Consider the following 21,168-nt stretch of genomic DNA (forward strand, 5'->3'; position numbering starts at 1 on the left):
CCTCTGTTTCAAATGACAGTTCACAAAACTTCCTCCCCTCACTTCCCCTCATTTCTGCTCTCTTCCTCTCACTTGATGCAAATACCCTTAACAATCTGCATCTTTCTTAGACAAGCACAGTGTAAGGTACAAGCAACTCATTTGAGACATTTTTTTCCTCTAAGAAATGTTAGAGTATTGAAACTTGTAATAAGCCTAGAATAGGACTATCCTTTTTAAAAGCCACCACCTCTGAAGGAGATTTGGCTGTATTTTACAACAAAAGCTTTTAGTCTTCCTGAAGGGGTTAGGTAACTGTAGCACCTCCATCTCAGTACCTAGTCTGTTCTTTTCCCGACATCATCATTTTGGGTGATTATTTCACGGAGCAATTCGGAATAAACTTAAAGGAACTTGCATCTTTTGGAGACTTATTTCAGAAGGGGTAAATGCAAGACAGTTGTCCAATTTAGAAAAGGGAAGAGAATTCAAGTACTGCGATGAAACTGGCAAAAAGGTCGTTGTCTACTGTCAATGCAGTACCCACCAAAACAGTCATTTTTCTATTGTTATAATGAAGTAGCAGAGTCCTACCCCTACACTGCTTTAGTGCAGCACTGAGGATCAATGAAGGCCTGTATAATGCAAAGAACCATACATGAACACCGCAACAAGATCTTAAGTTTTTACTTCACCACCAGTTTTCCAACCAAAAAAATATTTAAAAATCACTTTCACAGCACACTGTGAGAATGCCATATGTAGCAACACTGTATTCTGCTTGATAAAGAGCAGCATCAGAAACAGCAATCAGTTAAAAAAGTTGATCAGAATTTCTTAACTCTAAACCAAACTACATCAGTTCACCTTTAAATGTCTTGTTTTGGAGAGAAAAATTGCTAGATTTTTAGAACTTGCTAAAATAAAGACAACTGACATTAAGAATAAAAGCATGAGAAAGACAAATGTGAGCACTCTTTTTGCACTTAAAGCAAAAAGCTTAATCTAAAAATAATGACAATCAATATTTAGTTTTCATAGTCTATGATTACTTTGAGGTGTTTGATGCTCTACCCAGAATTTCATTTAGACACAGGATTATGACAGAATTTTTTGCTTGGTTTTTTTTCCTTGCACTGAGTTCTTGGAGCCATTTGTATATACAAAGTGAAGCTAACTGAGCTTACTCTTTTGTTACACTGCTTGGATGCAGCCAACAGGATTGCCTGGCACATCACCAAGGAAGTCCTCTGCGGGCTAGATTCAGATCTGTTTCTCATGTAACACCCAATTGTATTTACAGAGATAGTTAAGAGCCACCTTCCATGTACTTCAAATGAAAAGGTTCAGACTTTTGCATATATAAAGACACTGGTTTGTTAAATTGTCATGTGATGGCAGCACATAGTTTGACTTTTCATTTTGCCTGTGGTGAAGGATGGAAAGTTCACTGACATTGTGTCCACACACAATTTCTAATTAGTTTTTCAAGTATCAGGGGGAAGAAGAAAAAAAGGAACTCTCCTACTGTGCTTTCCCACTAAATACTTTAGAATCTATCTTTTTTTTTTAACTGAAACATATAAGCTCTGAATCATGCAAAATATGACCACCTCAGTTACATTAGTCTAATGTAACTGGGCAACTGGTAAGTTGTCAGACCATCCAAAGCAATAGTGACAGTCCATTCTCACAGTGCCAGCCTGATGGGTGGGATAAGTTAAAAAAAAAACAAACACTGAGGCATCACTGTATGCTCACGGTGTTTTCCATTTTGGTATTCAGAGTCAACCACTCTCTCTTGACATCAGTAGTTGTCATTTACCACTGCACCAACATAGTTAGAAGCAGCAAATTTGTTTTTAGTTTCATTAGCAGCTATACACTCTGTGCTATTCATCATATATAGGTGGGTCTCCATCGCTTGAAAACATTGAGAGTTTCTTTCCGTGATTCTGCACGTGATCTTCATTCATCTTCTCCAAAGCTTCGATCTAGAGAGCCAAAAATAAACCCATGCTGAATCATAAAACCATACCTGCACCAGAATGTTTCTGAACAGTGTTAAAAGGTAGCTTTAGATGACTGACCGGGTATATACAATATGCTATTTCAATGGTTCAGTCACATGTGTGGAGCAACATACTTTGGAAGCACAGCTTGAAACATCTGTTCTCAAAAGTAAAAGGAGCAGCTCTCTGTAGTTTCATGCTGTGTAACTGAAACGCACAAGTTGCAGGGAGGACTCCCTGGATGATTCTAAGACTTCAGCTGTATTCCTCAAAGTATAGAAGCGTCCCCCTCCCCAGCTCTAAACACCCCTGCTGTAACTCTGCCAATCCATCAGCACTAGAGAAATTCCAGGTAATACTAAGATTACAAATCCATTGCAACCTTTTTTAACAGTGAAAGCTGAAGACAGTTACACCTCAATGTTTTACGCAAAGTAACACAGTATAGTAGCTTATTTTGATTTCAGATTGTGATGTTTGGATTACTTCCTCTTGTATTCTAGGGGAGATTAATTTTAGCTACTAGTGACTAAAGTCTTGAAATTTAAGGATGGGCTGCTCAAATTCACCTCTATGTAAACAGCCATGTAAGTCTTTCCCATAAAATTTATAAGCACGAAAGATGACATAAAACAACAACAAACCCCCACCCCAATGCTCACACCACAGTCAGTGAGGGAGTTGGGTTTTGTTTGATTAATTGATACATAAGGATTACGGAACAGTGACACTGCATTCTCTTTATCTCTTTCTGAGGACCTGCCCCAGGAGTTAATTAGCTTAAAGCTCCCACCTACTACGTGCTGGATGAGCATAAACCTACATTGTCACTAGGAATCAAGTAGAGTAGAACTGCCATGTTGCCTTTACTTTAGTTAGTAAATGTGGCATGTTTGACAACACAATTTTTATAAGTGTCTGATATCACGACACACACCTTGAAGAGTTACAGCCAAAATTTTAAAATTAAAAGCCAAAGGTGACTGAAGATTCCTAGTCCATATTAGCAAGATTTTAGGCTTGAAAGTTGAAAATGTTAGCTTAAACTTTAAATTCAAAGTCAGTTAAAATCTAAAACATGAAAAATAAGCAGTAGAACAATTATTATTTTTAACCCAGCTTTCGTTTCTCTGCACAACCTTTAACCTATGTAAGGAAAGACAACAAAACTAGCTTTTAAACTAAAACAGGTCACTAAATTTTCCTTAACAGCGAAAAAAGCAATTACGTGCAACATGAAGCCTTTTATACTTGGGAGAAGGGGGATCAGGAAAGGGAGTGGAGAAGTCTGTCAACCTCAGTTTCTAAAAATACTTGTACTAGGTTGAAATAATCAAGTTCTGAAAAAGAGATGCAGAATGATTGCTGAAATTATACTCACAAATGCTAATCATACAGACTAAACATTGAAAATTAAGGTATTACAATGGCTAACCAAATTAAAATGTTAAGACAACAGAAAAAGCTATACCTCTGCTTGGAAGTCTACTTCATTATCAGCTGTAATATTTAAACTGGAGACAGCATTGAAGAGTTCACGCTCATTAAGCGCTTCTGCCACACCTCCTTTCTGGAAGAACTGGTCAATACAAAAAGCATACATTAAACACCTACTACATGAAACAAAATATTCCTTTTCCTTCCCCAAGTTACAATTACAGTATTTAGTCAAAATGACATTTTTGCTTTTGTTGACTTACAGATAAAAGTAACTGAAAGTTTTAAATTCTAGTGGTACTGGTTTCTTCTCCCACACTATCCCTTTCGAAGAAGAACACCATCAGTATCGGCAATACTCAAGAGTAATCATATATATGTGGTGGTGATCATTTTTTACAGACATATTGGTTGACTTTCAGTTAGCTCTGAATTAACTATCTTGGAAAATATTCAGTGTAACAGAAGACTGTCAAATGCAGAGGTCCTACCTGTGAAACATTCCTACAGTCTCTGAACAAAAACTCAAGTCCATGAGGATGGGTTGGCTCCACAGACTGACTAACATCAATAAGCCAGACCTGTAGTCACAGAGAGATAGCAATTCACTGGGTATTAACATTTCATATTAGATTAAACCTTTCCTTCCCACACCAAGAGTAAGCTCACCTTCCCATCATGCCAAAGCATGTTGTATTCACTCAGATCTGCATGGACTAGGTTGCACTCCTTATACAACTGTTGCATCATCTGCAAGGAAACAAATTAATGAAGTATGCTACACCCCAAGTAACTGTCATTTGCACAACCGTAACAAAAAAACGCAACACACAAAACCAAACGACACCCAAAAAACCCCCACCCTTCCCTAGTCACCCACCCCATTTACAGCATTTCTTTCAAATTTTTCAATGAAGTTCCATACAGAGCATCACAATTTTGGAAAACTGCCAGGAAACTAAGCTTTTATCACTGAGCTTAGCTTTGGCAAGTCAGAAGAATCAGTTTGGTAAACTCCTGTCAGCTCTGCCAACCAGTCCAAGTGCATGAGACAGATAAACATGTTCTCTAGATATACCTGTCATTCTCACCCGTCACACAGGAAATGAGTCTCCCAGTTTTAAATACTTAATCCTAACTAGTATGCACATACACTTGAAACACAGTTGCACTGGTCTACTGGTCTCAAGATTTGAGACACAGACCATTCATATTATCGAGCTGGATTTTTGGATGGTTGGGGTTTTTTTTAATATCTATAATGTAATAGTGAGTGGACAGTTCGCAGGTATGTATCATCTGAACCAATTACAGCAGATAACAGGAAAGTAAAGTATCCATTATGCTATATTATAATTTATTCTCTGATATCTAGATTTGCTATAAGGGAGGGTGTAGAGGGGGCTATCCACTGGAGAGTGCTTAAGCATTGTAAATTAAGTAGTCAGTAAACCCTGAAGACTTCAGAGAATTTTCCAAACCACATACTGCTTCTATAAAAGGACTACTTGCTCATAATTCCTCTGCTGCTAAATATGTTATCAAATTCCAGCATGTTTTCCATTCAGATTAAGATTCAAATTTTTAAAATTTTTTTTAGTGCATAATTTTTATATATTCTAAGTCACACATTAAACAGCAGCAATAAGCCTTTGGACTCTGTATCTTGAAAGCAATGCAAGCATCCTGAAAAGTAAATAAATTGTGATTTGTCCTTCAAGTTTTTTGCCTAAAAGAAAATATAACCAAGAATTGGAGGAGAAATCAGCATTGTCTTACATTAAGAACCTGATAGTAGGCCTTTTTCATATCTTCACTATTAAGTGTTACATCCTTTAGTTTAGGAGCTGGGATTTGATCCTGGCCAATAAAAGACATAACCAAGACGTGTTTCTTAAGGATAACCACTTCAGGACAAGGAATTCCTGCATTTTGCATTCTGTGGATCAGAAAATAGATACTGATTAAGAAAACCAAAACAAAAATGCCAAAACACCTATGGTTCTAGTTCCTGCTTTTTCATTTCCAATCTTAGAGAGCTGTGTGTAAGAAACCTGATCCAGAGTCAAAGAGTCAGAGCTGGAAACCGAATAAATATATGTATTTCGCAAAGGAAAATTCAGATCAAAGCTGTAAGTGGATCTAAAAACACTCACTGAAAACTGATCACTTTTGTAGCTAGAGCGTGTTAACTTCATGGGTTTGTAAATTCTGTCACTGAATCACTGAAGATGCTGACCATTCATTACACGGTAAGAAACCAGAGTGCTATTCAATCCGTGCCAGTTTGCCTAAACATCAATTTAAACTTTTACCCAGATGTAGTGTATCTTCCTTAAACAGAGAATAAGAAACTGACAGGCATTTGGCAACTACACTTTTTTATTATTTTACCTTGTTAAGTTATGCATTTCTTTCTCAGCCCACATACGAATAATCTTCCGTGGATTCAATTTACTGAAGCGATCTTTAAATCTGTAGTCATCCTTAATGTATTTGTCACGGTTCTTGAATTCATTAAGAGTTGTTTTAAACACTTTGATGGCACATTCTGGAGGTATAACTTTATCTTCAGATGCACTTCTCATAGAAAAAGTCAAATATATAACAAAGTTAACTATTCTCATCTTTACAAGCAAATGCATGGTGGTTTTGTTCTTAACTATTGCAAAATACAGCAATTTTTAATATAAAAGAACCGATTCTCTTATCAAACTAGGAAACCAATTAAAGTTGAGTATAAGATTATATGATTAAGCTTATATATGAATGATTGGCTTTTGGCATTTTCATTGTATGTTGCTTATCAAATAGGTTCCATCTGCCAATTTGTTAATATTTTACTTAAATGTCATAGTTAATAACAGCCCTGCCCGTTAATAGATGTACCTGCTTCAAGAAATTACAAGTGGAAAAGGTCTCACATTAGAACAATAATGGTAGCATCGATGTTTTGTTAAGCACCACAAAGATGTTGCCCATTGAATGATACTGAGCAAAAGAACACTCCTGAATATCGCTCAAGCAAAGGTCAATTTAAAAAAAACAACAAAAAAAAGAGTGCATCTTTTTTCCCCCCTCCCGCCCCAGCTTACATCTCTCTCAACATCTCCAAATAGACTAACTGTATTTGGGTTTTATTTGTTCCTTTTGAAACACCACTAGTGGAAAGTGAATTAAATGCACTACAATCACTACTAACGTACTACAACCCTTCCAGCACGGTGATCTTTAAAACTGGACTCCTGCATGACTTGCAAAGCAAACAGCACCCCAACACTAATCTCAAGGTAACCCAAAAGTAACAAGCAGCACCTCCGCTGACCTGTACACACGGAGCTGATAACACAGTTATCTGTATGGAAAGACCATCTTCAGGTAGCCTATGATCATCATGATAGCTCTGTAGCCTAGGGCAAGTCAGTGGAAAGAGTTCCTCAAAATCTCAGGACTTTTATAAAAAGTAGTACATATTTTTCCACAGAAAGCTATAGTGGATATATTAGTGTTCATTAAATGGTCTCCAAGGAGGAAAGTGTGGATTTTTTTTTTTTTTTTTTTCAGTTTATGGTTGGTACCATTTGGTTTTCAAATTTTATTATTATCTGCATATACACAAATACAAACTTTTTTTGTATGCCTCGAGAATGAAAAAAGTGCAAACAGTTGTAGTTTCTGCTTTTTTAAACCATCTCTGGTACTTAAAGCTACCATCAGTAACAAACAATATACTTACTTTCCTCCATATGCATGAAAAACAACAGATTCTTTTCCTGTGCTGATGCAGCCTGTGATGGTCTCCAGCATCCCAGCATTGACCATCTTGTACAGAAGTAAACGCGTTTTAGGATCCACTGCTTTCTCCTACAGCCAAGAAATCAATACTCAATTTGTTAAAATAATTATTTGCTTTACAGTAAGTTTAGAGTATTTATATCTCCCAAGCGTTCAACTAGGTGGAAAGAATAATGTATTAAAAGCATTCTCTCAATTGACAGAGAGAAGGAAAAAACAAAACAAACCAAAAGAACAGATAAAGCAAAGCCGAAGTGCTCCAGCACCATCATCTTGATTTTTAATACTCTCAGGTACCTTATCAGCTGTGTAGAACATACAGTATTTTACCAGTTCCACAAAGTACAGACTGTGGCTCAAGAGCACTTTCTACAGTGCTTTTAAGAAGTCTTTACAAATCATGAATCACAATATCCCAAATATTATACTCCTTTTATATCAGTAACAATAAATACCCGAATTTAAAGAAGCCCATAGCAAGAATTACCAGAGGCCCTGCTCTGAACTCACCCATAAAGCTTATCAACTGACTTCTTACATTATTAAATTAAGAGTTTACTTGGTCATTTCATCTTCCTGAAACCTGCTTTGAAGACAGATATTTGGAGCCACATGGTTCAGCTGCAGAGAACTAGTCCTCTGGATGGTTTCTATAAATAATTTCTAGACAGTTAATTCACTGTAGCTGATTAAGAGCCAAATTTAGAAAGATAAAGAGAAAAAAATGACAACTGCTTGCTCTTATTTTGATACAGCTCTCACAGTAATGCAGATCAAATACAGACAGCCTTTTTCTAGTAGGAGCTGGCTGATACCATCCCCTTCAGCAATGATAACATGGTATTGCTTAACTGTTTTACTAAAAATGGAACTTTTCAAAAAATTACCAAAACAGTGTTAGTTGTTACACAAGATGAAAAGTATACAGAGAGATTTTATTAAAAACATACAGCAGTGGAGTGCTCCTTCTTTTCATGGAGCCTTGCACTACGACGCTCCTCAGAATAGGCATGTTGCTTTAAGGCATTGAAGACTTGATTTGACAACTTTAAGTCCATCCCGATTCCATCCCCAACTTGGAATTCAGGTGCGAACTACAAGTAGAAGTAACAGAACTTTAAGTATTGCTACGAGCAGACACCAGAAGTTGGCACAAGCAGAAATTTCTCGTTCTGATTTGGAAAAACCTAGGATCAATTAGGACCTATGTGAAAGCTACTTTGTATATTGTTGTCACTATGTTAAAAAACATATTGCTCTAAACACAGAACTTGAAGTTCTTCCCAAACTGATATGAGATTACCTAACATCCTGTAAAAATAGCACTTGCAGCATTTCCTTATCAGCAGAAGTTGCACCACTTACATGAAAGAAAACAGAAGGTATAAACAGACTGAAAATCTGCAAGTCAAACAATTGACTGACAATAAGTTACTTGGCTCATCAGGCAAAATGACCTAAAAAAAAAAAAAATTAGGTTACACAATAGCTATGCTTTTCAAAAACAGTCTTGGTATTTTATTTGCCTGTGTACCAAACTTGCTGATAGTTATGTTTTGCCAAAACAGTTCTGTGCAGATTCTTGAATCATGGTCATCAACAAATTATTATTAAATAAAAACCTGCAGAATTCAAACTGCCAATTTGAATAACTAATCCAAACACTGCATTGCTTTCATCCAATGGAAAAAAAGGAAAAAGAAAATAATCAGCACTGTATACAGTAGCACAGATGGACGTGCATTAGTTCCTTGGTTGAATTACAGCATTCAAGTTTTACACACAAAGTAAGTTTCCCTAAGTCTTCACTTACATTTTCCATACGAGCAGTGTTCTTTCTTCCACATACCACTTCATCATGTTTAGTAGTAATGTCTTTTCCTTTTCCTATGAAGCCCTTTCTTGGTGTAGTAGTAGGTTTATCTGCCAACAGTGAGAAAAATAAGTCACTTTATATCTAAACAAGCATTAATTAATGCTCATGGAGGTTCCATAATGCCACAAAAGTAACAATTTTATTTATTAAACAGAATAAAATGCTTCAAATTTTATGATCTTAATGCAGTCTTCTCTTACCCTAAAGGTGACAGCTTAGCTTTTGCTATGTTATGACTGACTTCTACATCTTCTCTGGGGTGTCTGACATGTTTTTGATGTGTTAAAGACAGGAATTCAATTATCATGTGCAGGTGCCCCTAGCCAAATGTAGATGACAGACACAGAAATCCCACAATACTTTCCACTTATAATAGTTATTTTGCTAGATTCAGCCGCCAAACCATTATCCTGAAGTTACCCGCCCAGCTTCCTGCAGAACACCTCCCAACTGGGTGACCTGACTTTACATACAACTGGCATGTCTCCTTAAGTTAAATACAATTAATTTAACTATGTCATATTCTTAGGTCTATTAACTGAAGAAACTGTATTGTTTAGAACTGCCACACACCTGCTCTATAAGGATCATGACGGGTATCCTGCCAATCAACCTCATCCTCAGAGCTGTCACTGTCATAGGGATGCACCTTCCGATAATTTTCAAAGGATATAGAGACTGGAGAAACAAAACAAATAAGAATGTCCGCGATTATCAGCAGTTTGCTACTTCCTCACAGCTCTGTCACCCTACTCAGAGTGCCAGGAATATCTCCAAAGCAAAAAAATACTTCTTCTGATAAGGGTACCTTTGCTATCTCCATTGATCTTCCTCTCTTCACGCCGAAGCTGTGCATCATATTCCCTGTCAAATTCCATCTGCAGCATCTGAGCTAGCATTAGGTCACTAGAAGTATCAATATTTTCTCCTGTAATAAATGGTCCTTCAGCAACACTATGCAAAATGAAAACAGAAACTTAAAAAATTAAATACAGTAACCTAAACAGAAATGTTTCTTTGTAACATTTCATTACTCATAGAAAAGATTTCATGCAGAGCTGCATGGAAACTAGTGGATCTACACTGTTCGCCCCCCTCCCAGACAACACTAAATATTAATAGAGCATGACTTCATTTCTCTTTGCCACTTCTTTACCATGCAAATGCTAAACTTTTACTCACCTTCCATTCTGTAATAAGCCCTGTTTTTAAGATGCCCTTTATGAAAGCGAAAGGCGGCATACAAGTGTATGTGTGTAGCTATATATATATATATATATTTAAATATGTTTATAAACAAACTAATAAAAACTTAGAAAATCCCCAACAACCAAAGAGTGCTGCTTTGCTCTGCTTCACAGAAAAGACTGTAGGCAAAATCTGTATAAATTTAGAACTAGTAAGCTCTTGGTCTATGTTTAGAGCTTCCAAGTATTAGGAAGATACAGGTGATACACCCGACAGTTCTTGAAAGAACATTGTACACTATTAACAAAAGTCTTGAAAAAGGAAGAAAAAAAAGTGTTTCTGATATTTCTCAAAACACAGCTTACGGACTGTTTTAGAGCACTCAAAACAATGCAAAGAAAATATCAAGAAGGAAGGGTGACAGAGGAGAGAAACTAAGGAAAAGTTTTAACTGGGGAAACCATCGTCACTGAAAAAGGCCTGAAGAAGCAGAGTTAGGCAAAGCGTTTACTGTATCATGATTTATTAAGCACACTGTAAGAAATACACAAGAGACAGAAGGATGGCTTCACAACTCTGGAGAGTTGTGAACTAATCCAGGACTTAAACTTACGCAACCACTTCAGGAAAAGCAGCATTTTCTTCTTCCAGCTGCAGCTCTTTCGCCAGCTGTTCACTCATTACCTCAGCAAGGGAACAGGATATTGATGCTGTGTTAGGGGCTCCCCATGGACACTGTAAATAAACATTTTATTCAGTGGCAACACAATAGGGTAATTAGCTATCACTGGCTCTAAAATAAGCTCATGTAATCTTATAAGAGCTTGTCTTCCATACTTAGGGAATTATGATGAACTAAAGTACAGAAAATATCTCAAAGAGTAGTTTCATAAACTCAATCGGGAGAACTGTGATTGAAAGGATGTTGATGTTCACTTACTAATGGGGGAAAAAAAAGCATTGGCTTGTTATTGTCAGTACCCTCTGAAGACAGGGGCAGGGCCTTCCAGGAGAGTCTGCTTACGAGCATACACAGTCTATGTAAAATTTCTCTTGGAATAACACAACAGTAATAGTTTATGCACAGCTTGCTCGCCCATTTCTAGAACCCTAAAAGGGCAGCGAACACAAACAGCCTCTGGAAAACGCAGAGGCATGCACACAACTTTGCCTGGGGAGGCGGGGGCTGGGAAATGACAAATCCAACCAAGTTGTGACTCACTGCCTACCTCCTTGATAACTAAACTCACTTAGACCCAATTCCCTGCTCAGCAACAGTGCTTGGAGAGGAGGAACTCATTTATCAGGGTCCAACAGCAGCTCCCTTCACCAAGATAACTGCCGGCAGCAGCAAACCGTGCCATACCCTGCCTTAACGCAGCTCACTCCTCACGGAATAACTGACCCTTGTTTTGCTGACACCACTTCACAGCGTGCTCTCGACGGCCTCAGCCCGCTCAGGGGCAGACGGGCCGGAGCTACCGCCGTGCCTGCCCCCTGCCGTCAGCGACGGGCGCCCAGAGACGGTGCCCGTGCACCGACATGCCTTTGTCCTCCCCCACCTCCCGGGAGCCAGGCCCGCGGCGGCCGTAACTGGACGGCCCCGGCAAGTCGAGGTGCCGCGGGAGGCCACGGGGTGCCGGACACCGCGGCCCGCGCCAGGGCCAGGGCCTAGCAGCGCCCGGCCGCCGCCGTTAAGGCCCGGCGGGCCTGCGCCCGCGCCCTCCGCCCTGCCCGCGCTCACCTTGCTCTGCCAGGCGGGGCCCGGCCCGGCGTCGGGAGCGGCGGCGACTCCGACCGAGTCCATCTGCGCATGCAATGGCGGGCGGCGGCGCAGCAACAGCAGCGGGGGGGCTCTGCTCCGGGCAGCGACGCTCCCTCTGCCAAACCTTCCGGGTTCTCCCCGCTGCCCCTTGCCGTCAGCTGCCGTCAGGCTCCCCATTGGGCGGCGGCACAGGGCCGCACCCGCCTTTCCGGTGATGTCACCGGGGTGGCCGTGGGGTCACCGGCGGGGGCCGGAGGCTCTCGGCGTGGCCCGCGAGTGGAGGCGGCAGCGGGTGGAGCGCGATGGCAGCGGGGGCGGTGCTCACCGCAAGATAAACGGCGGAACCGAGGGAAGGCGCGGGGGAACACAAGCGAGCAAATTAATTTGATCCTGATCCCACAATATATTAAATATTAATATTAATAATGTTGTATAAATATATATACACGTTTATATATAATCTTTGTATATTATTAATAGGAAATATTAATATTAATAATGTAAACACAAAATCAGGTCCTTCGTGTGTGATCTGATAGCTGTTACATCTCAGTTTTATATGTAACATTTATCTGGGAAATAGTACTGTGATTAAAATGCCCCATGTGCAGGACTGGGGCAACCGGATAGTGTTTTGCTGCAACACAGTCACTGTTTCCAGTCTGGTCAAACAAGCATCACAGCAGGAAAGAAGTGATGCCTAAAAACCTCCCCAGGCCTGGCTCACCAGCAGGTATCTGCAAACATAGACAAATGTGCCATCACGGCCACCAGTGACAACCAGAAAACTAGCCTAGCGAAGCTGGCTGGCTGCAGGAGAAGCAGTCAGGGGTCATACAGCCCCTGCAGCACCCCCAGCCTGCTCGGAGTAAGTTCCCTGTTACACATCTAGCAAAGCCGTTGGTGCCAGGGCAGGCCCAGTAAAAGCCACTCTCAACTCTCAGCCCTGCAAGAATCAGCTTAGTTGGCCAAAGTCCATCTAATTTGTCTTTAACAACCTGCAATGACGGACATTAACGTTCTCCCATGACAACCTGTTCCAGTGTTTGTTATTGCAGAAAGTCCCCAACTAAAGGGCAGGCTGTTCGGAAGAGGGAGGGACCCAAGTTGCAGCACACAACCTGCAGGTGTGACACAGGTGTGTGCCATGGAGGCATTACAAAATCATAGAATCATTTAGGTTGGAAAAGACCTTTAAGATGACATCAAGTCCAACCATTAACCTAGCCCTGCCAAGTGCTAGTATGGCTTTGTCTGGTGATGTGGTACCAGTGTGGTTCTTATCCTCTCTGCCTCTTAGCCCTGGCAGAAATAGATTATTTCTTTCCTTTTGCAGCTGCCTTTCGGGGTGTGAAGATTGCTGCCATGCCCCTTCAATCATCTTTAGCTAAATTTATCAGTTTTATAAATGAGCAGAATGTCAAAGCAATGTCCTGCTGCCCCAAGAAATCATTGTTTTAACACAGCTGTACAAGCACTGATTAAGAAAATGGGTTTGGGTAGTTTTTGATTCAAAAAGGCATTAACAATGACTTAATAATCCTATGCCTTTTTATTCAGCTTTTCATTATCAGAAATAAGTCTTCTGTATTAGTCTCTTAAATATTACCTGATCAGGCCTTGATCCTGTGACCTCTTATATGAATGGGTCAAGGTTTGAACTGAATTACATTAAGAAGTAATCTACAAAACGACATGCAAACAAAATAATTTGCCACACATTCACATTGCCTAACACAGTTAAAAATCTAGATAGAGCAGAAACTACCCTTCATATTACTCAAAATAATTCCAAAGCTACATAGCAATTACTTAATATGTAATTCAAGTTGGTCATGATAAACATCAGCAAAAATTTGTACCTTCATTCTTAATCCCTCACTGTAAGTGGCTTGCAAGAATTCACATGTCTGTGCATTTTGCTGTAGGAAGATATATTGTCTTCGTTCAAGTCTCCCACTTTCAATAAGAAATACTGCAAAAAAAACCACAAAGAGAAATACCACTGTAATATTTTGCATTAAAAGGATACTCTGCTAAAATAAAAAGTCAAAGGTATTCTTATCACATGCTTACATTAGTCTTTGTAGATGTCTGTAAACTTGTCGTATTCTTTTTTAAAGCTTTACAGGCTGAATTCTTGGCACAATACAAAGTATACCTTTGTTTGCAAAATACACATTTGACATGCTTACATAAACACATGCTCTGCAAAGGGAAATGCTGTATCACCTGCCGTGCCATCTCTACCACATCTGTTACAGTGGCAATGTCAGTGATCTCCGTAGGCCTGGGTGGAACAAACCTTTCAGTGCTGGAAATCTGACGTCTGTTTTGGGCCACCTCCTTACAAACTGGATAGGATTGCATCTGATGGACCAAAATTCTTGAATTTGCAGTGGTGCAGTAGAGACTGTTCAGCTGTTGGGCTCTGCTGACTTCGTCTTTTGAGGCTAAGCATAAGAGGTTAGACAGGCTCATTTTATGGGCCAGATTTGGCCTCTGGTCTACGAGTTAGTGCCCCCCCTCACTCCCTAGTGTAGGCCATGTTCAGTTCCTTATCTGTGCTGCTTTGCTCTGTCCTCTAAAAAATAGGGTACAGAGAGAGCCCTGTACGTTGCATTACCCAAGCAAAGCCAAGGTGAGAACTGCAGAGACAGGGCCTTGTCTTGTTTATATCAGATCTGGGAAGAAAGAGGCTTACCTAGGCTGTAATAAAAGAATACCCAGTGACGGTGACTAGTCAGGGCACATCTCCCACTGCTTCTCTACCTCCCTGGGATATTTATAGTTTACATATCACCAATGAATCATAGAATCAGAGTGGTTCAGGTTGGAGGGCACTTTACAGGTCAGCTAGTCCAACCCCCTGCAATGAGCAGGGACATCTTCAACTCCCATCAGGTTGAACTCCATCAGAGCCTCATCCAGCCTGACCCTGAATGCTTCCAGGGATGGGGCACCTACCACCCCTCTGGGAAACCTCTTCCAGTGTTCCACCACTATCATTTAAAAAAATACTCCCTCATATCTCTGCCTCATATCAAACCATAATCCCTTGTGCTAGCGCAACAAGCCCTACTGAAGAGCCTGTCCCCATCTCCCTTACAAGCCCCCTTTAGGCACTGGAAGGCCACAATAAGGTCTCCCCGGAGCCTTCCCTTCTCCAGGCTGAGCAGCCTCAGCTGTCCCAGCTTTCCCTCACAGGAGAGGTGTTCCAGCCCTCTGACCATGTTTGTGTCCCTCCTCCGGACCCGCCCCAGCAGGTCCCTGTCCCTTCCAGTGCCGAGGCCCCAGAGCTGGAACAGCGCTGCGGTGGGGTCTCACCAGAGCGGGGCAGAGGGGCCGAACCGCCTCCCTCGACCCGCTGGCCACGCTTCTTCTGGTGCAGCCCAGGGTACGTTTGGCTGCCCGGGCTGCCAGCGCACGCCGCCGGCTCTCGCCCAGCTCCTCCCCGGCCCGCACCGCGCCCTTCTCCGCGGGGCCGCGCTCGGCCGCGGGGCGCAACGACGGCCCTTTAAGGAGGCGGCGGCCGGCGGGGGAGCGCGGTGCCCATTGGAGCGGCCGCGGCGCGACGTGTCGCTGCGATGGCCGCCGCCGGCCGGGCCCGCGCACCGGGGCGTTCGCGGCGGAGCGGGCGTTGACAGATGTATTTGAAGAGGCCGGCGGGCGGCCTCGCCGTCTGCCTCTTCTACCTGGCCTCCTGCTTCACCAACAAGGTGAGGGCGGGCGCGGAGCCGCCCCGGGCTCGGAGGGGCCGGGCGCGGCGGAGGAAAGTGCGGGGGCGCTGGGCAGGTGATCCGCTGTGGCGGGAGCGGGGGCTGCGCTTGGTGGGGCGAGGTAAAAGCGGGGACCCAGGAGGACGTGGAGGAGGGACCGTGCCCTCTGCTTGCCCTGCCCTGCAAGCCCGGAGGAGGGCTGTCCCACGAGTGAAGCCCCCCCGGCATGTCAGCGCCGGGGCCCGCCGCCGCCGCCCGGGGCTGCGCTCCACACGGCGAGTACAGCTGGGTCTGCCCCCCTTGGTTTCCTCAGTGCCTGCCGCCTGTACCTTCCCACGACACACACGTGCCCATATTGACATACTTAGGAGAGTACAGGGGTGGGCATCGTGTTGTTCAAATGAATGAAACGTTAGCTCGAGAGCCAGAAATTACGCTGCTTTGAAAGCATCGGTGATGCTGAATGTATTTCATGATTGGGTGTCTAGCGACCACTGAATGCACAGTCATCCCAAAAGAAGATCTGTCAACTGGAACAATAATACAGAGTATCCAAAGGAAAAATGTGAAATATTCAAAGTGTTACCGTGGTGGTGAGACAAGTATTAGCTTCCATGGACACTCTTGACAGTTTAATTAATCTGAAAATTAACGACAAGAAGTCTGTTTTCCACTGTGCAACTTAATTGCCTGTTGGTATTGCTGAAATGCCTAAGCAGAGGGAGAAGCAGGCTGAAGATAGCCACATTGTGAACAAGATTTTGTAGTTTAAACATAGTTTGAAGTAGTTTTTTCTCTCTGGGAGGATGAGATAGAGTAACCACTCCTTGCTGTCCTATTTGTCAGAGAGTGTGTCTGTGTTTCTGTGCAGATTTCTGAAATAAAAGATGTTCGTGAAGCAATTAGGGTATGAATTTCCTGAAGGAGAGTTAGAGAAAAGCAGCATTTTGGAGGTGAACATGAAATGCCATCTCAGCGTTGGCCATTGGTTTCTGTTCCAAGGTACAGTTGCCATTAAGGATGCCCAGAAATAGACTGAAGTCCAGTCATGAAGCAGAGTTTGTAGGGAGAGATAATACAATTTATTTGAAAGACTGCAAGGAGCAGTGAAGGGACTGAACAGAAAGGGGCTAGGAGAGCTGCCAGATTGCATCATGCATTATCCTGACAGAGCCAGTGAGGGAGCCAGCCAGGGGAGATGCCCCGCTGGACCTGCTGTTTACAAACAGGGCAGGGAAGGACTGGTGGGTGATGTGGTGGTCAGGAAACATCTTGGGCATAGCAATCATGAGATGATAGAGTTTTTGATTCTCGGAGAAGCAAGGAGTGGGGTCAGCAGAACCCACTGCCTTGGACTTCCAGAGGGCAGACTGTGGCCTGTTTAGGAGACTGGTTGACAGAGTCCCTTGGGAGGCAGCCCTGGACGGCCAAGGGGTCCAGGAAGGCTGGACATTCTTCAAGAAGGAAAGCTTAAAGGTGCAGGAGCAGGCTGTCCCCATGTGCTGAAAGACAAGCTGGCAGGGAAGAAGACCAGCCTGGCTGAACAGAGAGCTTCAGCTGGAGCTCAGGGAACAAAGGAGAGTTCGCCACCTTTGGAAGAAGGGGCAGGCAACGCAGGAGGACTGTAAGGATGTCTCAGGGCTACGCAGGGAGAAAATTAGAAAGGAGAAAGCCCAGCCGGAACTCAGGCTGGCCACGGCTGCAAAAGGTAACAAAAAATGTTTTTACAAATACATTAGAAACAAAAGGAGGGCCAAGGACAATCTGCATCCTTTATTGCACGCAGGGGGGGAACATGGCCACAAAGGCTGAGGGAAAGGCTGAGGTACTCGGTGCTTTCTTTGCCTCAGTCTGTAATAGCAAGACCAGCTTCCCTCTGGCTGCTCGGCCCCCTGGGCTGGAAGGCAGGGACAAGGAGCAGAACAAAGTCCCCACAGTCCGGGAGGAAACGGTCAGTGACCGGCTGCTCCACTTGGACATGCGCAAGTCTATGGTGCTGGGTGGGATCCACCCCGGGGTACTGGGGAGCTGGCAGAGGAGCTCGCCAAGCTGCTCTCCATCATTTATCAACAGTCCTGGCAAACTGGGAGGTCCCAGAAGGCTGGAGGTCAGCCAGTGTGATGCCCAGCTACAAGAAGGGCAGGAAGGAGAATCTGGGAAACTACAGGCCTGTCAGCCTGACCTCGGTGCCGGGGCAGGTTATGGAGCAGGTCATCCTGAACACCATCACGTGGCATGTCAGGACACCCGGGCGATCAGGCCCAGCCAGCGTGGGGTTATGAAAGGCAGGTCCTGCTTGATGAACCTGATCTCCTTCTATGACAAGATGACCCACCTAGCGGATGAGGGAAAGGCTGTGGATGTGTCTCCCTGGACCTTAGTAAAGCCCTTGACACCATCTCCCACAGCATCCTCCTGGAGAAACTGGGTGCCCATGGCTTGGGCAGGTATACTCTGTGCTGGGTTAAAAGCCGGCTGGCTGGCCGAGCCCAGCTGGTGGTGAATGGAGTCACATCCAGCCGGGGACTGGTCACAAGTGGTGTTCCCCAGGGCTCAGTGCTGGGGCCAGTGCTGTTTAGTATCTTTATTGATGATCCGGACAAGGGGATCGAGTGCCCCCTCAGTAAGTTTGCAGGTGACACCAAGTTGTGGGGGAGGGTTGACCTGCCGGAGGGCAGGCAGGCTCTGCAGAGGGATCTGGACAGGCTGGACCGATGGGACAAGGCCAACTGTTTGAGGTGCAACCAGGCCCAGTGCCGGGCCCTGCCCCTGGGTCACACCAGCCCCACGCAGCGTTACAGGCTGGGGCAGAGCGGCTGGGAAGCGCCTGGTGGGAAAGGGCCTGGGGGTGCTGGTCACCAGCCAACTGGACATGAGCCAGCAGTGTGCCCAGGGGGCCAAGGTGGCCATCAGCGTCCTGGCTTGTATTAGAGACAGTGTGGCCAGCAGGACAAGGGTGATTGTCCCCCTGTGCTTGGCATTGGTTATGCCGCACCTCGAATGCTGGGTTCGGTTTGGGGCCCCTCACTACGAGAGGGACATTGAGGTGCTGGAGCGTGTCCAGAGACGGGCAACGGGGCTGGTGAAGGGTCTGGAGCACAAGTCTTACAAGGAGCGGCTGAGGGAACTGGGGTTGTTCAGCCTGGGGACGAGGAGACTTAGGGGGGACTTTATTGCTCTCTACAACTCCCTGACAGGAGGCTGTGGGCAGGTGCGGGTCAGTCTCTTCCCCCAGGCAACAAGCAACAGAACAAGAGGAAACAGACTCACGTTGCACCAGGGGAGGTTTAGGTTGGATATTAGGAAAGATTTCTTCACTGAAAGGGTGGCCAATCATTGGAACAAGCTGCTCAGGGAGGTGGTGGAGTGCCCATGCCTGGAGGTGTTTAAAAAAACACGTAGATGTGGTGATTAGGGCCATGGTTCAGTGATGGACTTGGCAGACCTGGGTTAATTGTTGAACTTGATGATCTTAATGGTCTTTTCCAACATAAATGATTCTGTGATTCTGTGCATTGCAAAAGGTAACTTGACGTAACTGTACTTGAGAAGATGTTGGAAGGACTTTGACATAGGGTCTCCATTTGCAAACCTGAGTCGAGGTTTTTACTGTAGTAAAGTTAAAAATACCCAGAATACAGACCTTTCAGTTGTTACAGGTGGTATGTAAATGCAAGTGGGGCTATAGACATGAGCAGGTATATCATCCTCATTTAAAACCCACATGGCAGTTCTGACAGGTGTGTGTGTGATATGACCTGTTGTGAATCCACCTGCCTTGTCACTGTATATTGATGCCAGCTTCTTAGCAACATCCCTCACATCTAAAACCTGCACCTTGCAAAGTGCTCAGCACAGTTTCCTCTATGTTGAAAGCTTTCAGCTTCTCCTTCTACCATTGACAGCTTCTGCTGGCTCCTGGAAGGAATGGCAGGTACCTTTCCTCTCCTCTGAGGAAGCTTCAGTCATTCTTTTCCTTTGCAGTGACAGTATTTATGAACTTCATTACAGGAACTTGTTAGGTCCTGATAAACATATTGAAAGGCATATGTATTTGTGCCTCATACTTGCATATATACGTATACAGTGTGGAAAGACACTAGCATCCCTACGCACAGACCCTGACAAAGCATGCTAAAGCCATGACACAGAGGCTTTGCCCCACCCCATATTACACCTCCAAAGGGCTTTCTGGACCGCTTAATATTTCACACAAAATGGTGTGTAAACAGAATGTTAGGTCTGTAAGATAGATTAATTATATGGAGACAGTGGTGTTAAGATTATTGGTCTTGATTCTGCCAAAAGTTGCCTCTGTCGTTGCCTCTGTAGTATGATATGATTTTAATTGACAAGGGCTTGTGTCTTTTTTTTTTTTTTCTTCCTGTTAATCCTTCTCCCATTCAGTGTGATGCATGGAGTGTGCTCAGAAAGTGAGAGAGCAATTCAGGAGGTAGCCGCCTCTCCATCGTTCGGTGTGTCCACTCCATACCGTGTACTTTAGTGTCTGCTACCTTCCACAGTGACTGGGGCAGCATCCAGTAGTTCTGGCATGGGAAGAGAAATTACTGAATTTCTTTTTCTTTATTTTGGTAGAAACTTTTTTGTGTGTGTGTTTCGTTGCTCTTGTGATTGTTTGTTAATGTTATAAGCTGTAGGTGTTTGATGTCCATTAATTTGTTATTTGTTTTCCAGTATGTCCTGTCTGTCCTGAAATTTACCTACCCTACCCTTTTTCAAGGGTAAGTATTGTTTTAAGGATACAGTTGTTTAAAAAATTACTTTAATGAGTAAATGTCTTGCTGTTCCATGCTGAAGCAAACTTTAATACCTCTTGCTATTACTGGCTTTTGCTGTCTAGAGGGCTTACTTGATGAAGCCTTAGTAAAACATTCATTAATGTGTCTTGGTTAATTTTTAAACATCATGGTGGTGATGTAATTAAGATATAGACTCCGTCATTTCTCATTTTTTTGAAAGTCTTATGCTTCAGCATGGAAAGTAGCAATTATAGCACAGCCTGTATTCTTTGGAGATGGCACTCATGGGTGAAGTACAGATGTGGTGTAGTCTTTTACTGTGCTAATGAAAACCGACCTTAAACCCATCTTTAGGCATACACAAATACCATGTTGTTTATTTTCATGCTTAGCCTTTGTTGTGACTCTGAATCAGAAGTCACTGTCATATCTTAATGTTTATCATGAGAAATATAATGTTTTGTCAAGTATCCATATATACCATTAATGCCTTTAATAATTTGTGAGATGTTTAGTGAAAATCTGACCACTTAAGAGTCAAGACTTCCCCCATTTCTTCTGTTGAGATAATGGTAAAATCTGCAGACACTGGATATCTTGAATTCCTTTACTGCTGCTTGGCATGGCTTATATTTTT

The 21,168-nt window shown here is 43.2% G+C and overlaps 2 protein-coding genes and 1 long non-coding RNA gene across 10 annotated transcripts in view; 1 reads left to right on the plus strand and 2 right to left on the minus strand.

Moving 5' to 3' along the window:
• Positions 1-650: 650 nt before the first annotated feature.
• RIOK3 (RIO kinase 3) lies at positions 651-12,324 on the minus strand. 2 transcript variants are annotated; one of them, XM_055705727.1, is made up of 13 exons: positions 12,032-12,324; positions 10,901-11,022; positions 9,908-10,053; positions 9,673-9,777; positions 9,037-9,146; positions 8,174-8,317; positions 7,165-7,292; positions 5,823-6,011; positions 5,208-5,367; positions 4,098-4,178; positions 3,920-4,009; positions 3,463-3,570; positions 651-1,973 (listed from the first exon to the last, which is right to left on the minus strand). In XM_055705727.1, exons 1-13 carry the CDS (start codon positions 12,227-12,229, stop codon positions 1,872-1,874), a joined length of 1,683 nt encoding a protein of 560 aa, XP_055561702.1. In that variant the 5' UTR covers positions 12,230-12,324; the 3' UTR covers positions 651-1,871. The 2 variants fall into 2 exon arrangements, with proteins under 2 accessions (XP_055561702.1, XP_055561703.1); XM_055705728.1 differs by having other exon boundaries at positions 5,823-6,008; positions 12,032-12,321.
• Positions 12,325-12,449: 125 nt separating this feature from the next.
• LOC114014347 (uncharacterized) lies at positions 12,450-15,499 on the minus strand. The gene is made up of 3 exons (XR_003557807.2): positions 15,380-15,499; positions 14,358-14,505; positions 12,450-14,027 (listed from the first exon to the last, which is right to left on the minus strand). It is a non-coding gene; the product is annotated as an uncharacterized LOC114014347 (long non-coding RNA).
• A 69-nt stretch (positions 15,500-15,568) lies between these two features.
• TMEM241 (transmembrane protein 241) overlaps positions 15,569-21,168 on the plus strand; it is a 63,025-nt gene continuing 57,425 nt past the window's right edge. For all 7 annotated transcript variants that reach the window (XM_055705729.1, XM_055705733.1, XM_055705731.1 and 4 more), the window contains exons 1-2: positions 15,569-15,771; positions 20,467-20,513. In XM_055705729.1, the coding sequence (XP_055561704.1) occupies positions 15,700-15,771; positions 20,467-20,513 (119 nt within the window). In that variant the 5' untranslated portion in view covers positions 15,569-15,699. The remainder of the gene's footprint in view (positions 15,772-20,466; positions 20,514-21,168) is intronic.

The sequence above is a fragment of the Falco cherrug genome, chromosome 3, assembly GCF_023634085.1.
Source record: "Falco cherrug isolate bFalChe1 chromosome 3, bFalChe1.pri, whole genome shotgun sequence".
NCBI lineage: Eukaryota > Metazoa > Chordata > Aves > Falconiformes > Falconidae > Falco > Falco cherrug.